Raw genomic sequence first — 6,000 nt, forward strand, 5'->3', positions numbered from 1 at the left:
TCGGCCAACAGTGTATGAATGTGTGTGTGAATGGGTGAATGGGACTCATAGTGTAAAAAGCGCTTTGAGTGGTCGGATGATTAGAAAGGCGCAATATAAGTGCAGGTCTATTTACCATTGACAAAGTTATTAGTACTTTTACTAAAAGATCTGTACCTCTTCCACCTCTGCATTAGCTTAAAATCCTTTGTGGATAGCCACTAATTAAAGCTGATTTCTCACCTGAAGAGCCGATCTCTAGAGCTATGACTCACCAGGCGATATCTTTTTGGCCATCGTCTTTATAATGACGGGCTTGTGGGTTGTTTAGCTTGGAATATCTCTCACCCTCAACAAGTCGAGGTGCCATAGGAGCAGAGAAAAAGAACAGCTATGGGAGCTGGTATGTACAAGCAGAGAGCGAGTGAGGGCAAAATACATTTAATTCTAGGGGCAGCGAGGTTGGAAATGGGACAGTGGCATGAAGTGCCATGGGGCGGTGCTTCTAGCCACTGCTGGTGTGGTGTTTTAAATTGAAAGTAATAGGGGCAAATTTTTTGATGCCCACTGTTTGCTGCCGGTGTGTTTTAGTGTCCTCACTGTAGCTTCATATTTAACAGACTGACATGAGAGTGGTATCAATGGTCTTATCAAGTTCTTGGCAAGAAGCCAAATTGGCGTACTTCCCAAAATGTCAATTAAACTATACTTTTAAGTTCAAGCACTAACAGTGCAACAAGATAGAGTATAATATTGTTTGAGTAATACTTCACCTCATCTAAAATTCATATGCAAACTGCTGCTAACCGTCTCCTCTTCATCCTCAGTACATGCTGCTGTGATCGCTATCAACGAGGCCATCGACCAGGGAGTACCAGAGAGCACATTGGCTGCTATGGAGAACCCTAATGCCATGCTTGTCAACCTGGACCCTAGCTCTGCTCGCCAGTACCATGACACACTGTACCAGGCCAAGGGAGAGAAAGTGGCCAACTCCCGCAAACGGGTATGGAGTTGTAAACCTCAGTGATCACAGATGGTGTGCCCAGTGTGCTTCACACAGGTGTCTGATGTCCAGAGACGAATGATTGGTGGCCTCAGGCACATTATACTTGAGAGACCGTCAAATGGTCTGACCGTCAAATATATAATTAAAAATAGGACAAGCCATTGTCCACTTATAGATTAGAAAGTAATTGAACATACAGCCCAAAGCAGAAGAAAGTTTTGGCATCAGACAGATTGAAATGTCACACAAACCACTGGGGCAAAAGGAGTTTAAACAGCCACTACAGTAAAGACAATAGGCTGTAAGATGGACTGACCAGCGACAGGGAGATGAGTAAAAACCTCCATCCTTTTGACAGACTTGCCAACAGTTTCTTGCAGTGACAAATAAATGAAGGATGTGTGATGTGTTATGATTTAAAATGTGAAAATTTGTTTTGCCAATAGGTAAGGCAAATTAATGATCAAACATACCCCCAAAATCAGACCAAAAGAACAAAAGTGCCCTCTGGAAAGAGATATATTGACTTTGGTGTCCTGCAGGAGGGCTGTGATGATGAGAAGTGGAGCTATTGCTGTTAAATTTAGCTTGCTGTCAGACACATTCTTGTTGCTCTGCTTCAACAGCAAATGGAGAATGCCGGCGCAGAGAGAGATATCTATGATGAGCTTCTCACACAGGCAGAAATCCAGGGCAACGTCAACAAGGTCAATGGTAAGTCACATTATCACACACACACACACACACATACACACACTTTTTTATTTACTGACTTGTTCATTTGTCTTGGTTCCCATAGTGCAATGGTGAAATGTCAACCTTTCTCCTACAGTGAGCAATGCTTTGAGTGCAGCTGAGCAGGCGCTGCTGTGTGGGGATGAGGAGAAGTTATATGCGGCCCTTAAAGCCATGGGCATTCAAAACCTGCAGGCCCAGAACAAAGGCTGGTACCTCAAACAGCTGCAGGCTGACCGGGAAAATAAAGAGCAGGTAGGGGTCAAGGTGCAAATGAAGCTGTACATTTATTTCAAGAAAATGGTGAAACGTCTGTGTCTCTGTCTCTTCAGTGCAGCCTCAACTTTATTTCTTCCTCATCAGGCATCTCCAGGAGAAGCCCTGACTAAGGATGAGTTGCAGTGCGGAGTGGACGCAGCCAATGAATTTGCAGAGGGCTACATAAAAAGTATGCAAATACATTCTAACAAAAATGATCTCATGTTCTGACGGTCATCAGAATCTGTTCTTATAATTAACCTACGTCTGTGTGTGTAGTGTTAAAGGCAGTGGAACGCATCAACGCTGCAATCAGGGCCAGCGTGCCGGAGAAGACGGTGGAAGAGCTGATGAACCCTGATGCTCAGCTGCCTGAAGTCTACCCCAGTGCTGCAGACCTCTACCAGAGAGAGCTCAGCAGCCTGCAGCAGCAAAGCCCAGAGGTACCCACTCTCACAAAGTGAGAAACACAGTCATCCAGATGTAGGACCCACACTTGCATAATTGCATCATTCTTTACAAAAAAACATTTGATCATAAGGCATTTGAGGTTAAATAACAAGACGAGTTGACCTGAATATAAAACCCACTGACCTCGACATCAGTCGGTACCACACTGACGTTTGTATAGTGCTGCATCTGTGATATGGATATCTGGCCCTCTTTGTTAATAGCAGAGTTTATGTTATGTTGGTTATGTTGAACTAGTGAGACTTTAGTCCTTTTTACACAGAGATGGTGCTATAGAACTGCTACGAAGTCCCTTCTTTGCCAGCGCTTATGAACAATACCAATGGCATTAACATGGCAACAACAATCATTTACCGTCCCTGTTATTTGGCGGCTGATCTTATTCTCTGCTTGGGGGGTAAGGAGCTCCTGGACCTCATTGTTTTCCCAATTTGTAGACATGTTTGGCTGCTGTTCTTCGTCTTTGAGTTAGCTGCTAACTGCTGTTACCTGCTTTTTAAATCTTCCAGCGGTGGGTCGCCCACATAACCCATCATTAAAACATCACTCCTGTGCCGCCCATGATCCCGTCTTGCTTTCTGTCCATTTTAGACAGAAGTCGTTTTGGCGCAGTTACTGGCACTTTTGCTGGTTTAAAGGTGAGGAAACTTTGTTCCACCCATTCCACAATTGTGCCTTTCATTCAGAACAGTAAGCTAGCATAATGGCGTAAAATGTTCCTGCCTTGAAGAGGCAGTGTGGGGCGTCGGTAGCGTAGTGGATAGTGCAGAGGCGATGCCTCGCTGCAGCGGTCGCAGGTTCGACTCCGGCTTGCAACCATTTGCTGCATGTCACCCCCACTTTCTCTCTCACCCCATTTCACTCTGTCCTGTTCATTAAAGGCAAAAGCCCGAAAAAAACTCCAGGAGGCTAGACAGTGATCTCTGGCGTCCTAGAGACACTTCCCTAATGCCAGGTCTCACTGCTCCCCGCACCAACCCAACAATCTCCCTTACCTTACTTACACATGGCTTTCTCAGCTCAAACAGCACTGCCACCTTCAACCAAACCCAGGCTCCGTACATGCGAGCTCCAGGTAGAAACAGTGCTGATACTACCTATCCTAGCACACCTTACTTATGCATGGCTTTTTCCAGCCCAAACAGCACTGCCACCTTCAACAAACCCAGGCTCCGTACATGCGAGCTCCAGGTAGAGACCGTGCTGATACTACCTTTCCTAGCTCATTCACCATACTCTATTTCACACGCTACATAGCATAACTCCAATATAAGCTAAAGTTAAAGGAGATAAATAAACTCACATGATCAGCAAACACACTCACCTTGCAGCATGATCTCAAACAAAAGGGATTCAAATAGGCCACTCCCACACTTAAATAACCTTCCTCTTCCTGGATTTTCTCCTGAGAGGACTAATTGGTGGATCTCTCCACCTGATCTCAATGAGTTATGTACCCTGCTTAGTAGTTCCCCCTGCTGGCCCCCAACTGACATTATTTCTTCTCTTATAGATCCATTGGCTAGCTCTGGCTGCTTCATCTGACATTTCCTTCGCTGTCTTCCTCAAGCTCTGTACCCGCACTCTGAGTTCCCCCAGGAGCAAGACAGCTGATCTTGCTATGAATCCCCAAAATTAACTTTTTAATTTTGTTAATTTTGTTTAACGTCCCTCAGAAGCAAAGCAAACATCCCCGGTGTTTACACACATTAATCTTATGATAATAAAACACCAAATAATTTTATTGATTCAACAAGCACTACAGCCAGAACTGGTATGGACATTGAACCAAAACCAATTACACCCAACCATCACTGAAACAAAACAGAGGATACATTGGATAGTTTTCTATGCATGGTTATTGAAAGAATAACAACACAACAAAAAGTGTTTAGGTATATGATTCTTTAATAAATCAGTATGTAAGTACAAAGTCTTTCATGTTAAGGCTGATAACATCATTGGGGTACCTAAAAAGAGTACATTTGTGTTAACAGGTTAGGCAGACATGCATGCAACTGGTGGCCAGCAGCAGATTCCCAGAGGCTGACATCAGTGAGGAGATAGAGCAGGTGACAGGCAGTGTGCTCACCTTGACAGTCAGTGTCAGCACCCAGACTGATCCATTTCAACACAATACAGAAGAGGGAGGCAATAAGCAGTACATTTGCACAGGCACTTTGACAGATGACATACTTACCAACCAAGTCATAAACAATGACCACTCATACTGTACATCTGTGGAAGGCCTCTCCCCAGCTAGGGCACCATCATCTCTGCAAGATTTTGTCCTTATCAGTAGCCCTTTTTACATAGGAATTGTGCAAATTTGCAGGAAATCCCAATCAGTCTTTTTTCAGCATTGGCAGTATAAAAACAAAATCGAGGAAGGCAGAAAATTGCCGCCTACCTACTTTTGTTTATACAGAATGCACCTTTTTCAGGGCAATGGGGGGCGTGAGCAAGTAACAAAACGTGTAGCTCAGCGTGTGACGTAAACAGTGACGTGGGAGGGAAGCCGTGGCTAGTCAGGCGGCGATTCTCTCGTAAATCGGCCCGTTCTTCACCATCCCTGTCATCTGACAGTTAATGGCCTCTTTGTTTGGGAGGGCGCGCAATTCCTTGTCTCCCCAGTTGCTCATCTTTACAGTGTCTGTCAGGTTTGTGTTTCCCTCTTGCTACTCGCTGCTCGCTAATTCCTACTATCAGCTGTTTCCTGTTTATCCACCACCAGTGGCTCGCACATGCGGCATCATCAACAGCTCCTCCCACAAGTCTTCAACAGCCCCTCCCGTTGCGGAAGGCCACCTCTGTCTGTTTAAACTTAAAGGGTTCCGCCAATATGACTGCCCTCTGAGGCGGAAAATTGGGTGCCTCGGATCAACTCGCCTTCCCGCCTCTGTGTGTATGGGCTGGTGAGGGTTGTGAAGAGTCTGAGAAAGAAAGCTCAAGAGAAGAGAGTCAAGATAATGCCTATGATGATGAGTTTGAGTTGAGTGGTGAGGGAAGCTTCAGTGATGAGGATCAAAGTGTCAGTGATGTTGAGGATGAGGAACCAAATGTCTAACAAGAGAAAAAGAGTATTGTGTCAACAGGAGAATTGTTGAAGCTCTTTCAGTTCAATCAATCAATCGATTTTATTTATAAAGCCCAATATCACAAATCACAATTTCCCTCACAGGGCTTTACAGCATACGACATCCCTCTGTCCTTAGGACCCTCACAGCGGATAAGGAAAAACTCCCCAAAAAAACCCCTTTAACGGGCGAAAAAAAACGGTAGAAACCTCAGGAAGAGCAACTGAGGAGGGATCCCTCTTCCAGGACGGACAGACGTGCAATAGATGTCATACAGAACAGAGCAGCATAATAAATTAACAGTAATCCGTATGACACAATGAGACAGAAAAAGAGAGAGAGAGAGAGAGAGAGAGAGCGAGATGCAGGACAGACGGTAATGACAGTAGCTTACAACAACATTAATGAAAGTAATAATATTATAATTATAGTTCTGGCTACTGTGATACAGTATGTTGAAAGTATATATTA

At 44.5% G+C, this 6,000-nt stretch overlaps 1 protein-coding gene across 1 annotated transcript in view; it reads left to right on the forward strand.

Moving 5' to 3' along the window:
• Positions 1-6,000, forward strand: part of iqgap1 (IQ motif containing GTPase activating protein 1) — a 120,424-nt gene that overhangs the window by 62,612 nt on the left and 51,812 nt on the right. Inside the window, exons 8-12 of the mRNA XM_050041067.1 lie at positions 807-985; positions 1,615-1,702; positions 1,821-1,978; positions 2,087-2,171; positions 2,261-2,424. Of these exons, the coding sequence (XP_049897024.1) occupies positions 807-985; positions 1,615-1,702; positions 1,821-1,978; positions 2,087-2,171; positions 2,261-2,424 (674 nt within the window). The remainder of the gene's footprint in view (positions 1-806; positions 986-1,614; positions 1,703-1,820; positions 1,979-2,086; positions 2,172-2,260; positions 2,425-6,000) is intronic.

The sequence above is a fragment of the Epinephelus moara genome, chromosome 1 (genome assembly GCF_006386435.1).
Source record: "Epinephelus moara isolate mb chromosome 1, YSFRI_EMoa_1.0, whole genome shotgun sequence".
In the NCBI taxonomy this organism is placed as follows: Eukaryota; Metazoa; Chordata; class Actinopteri; order Perciformes; family Serranidae; genus Epinephelus; species Epinephelus moara.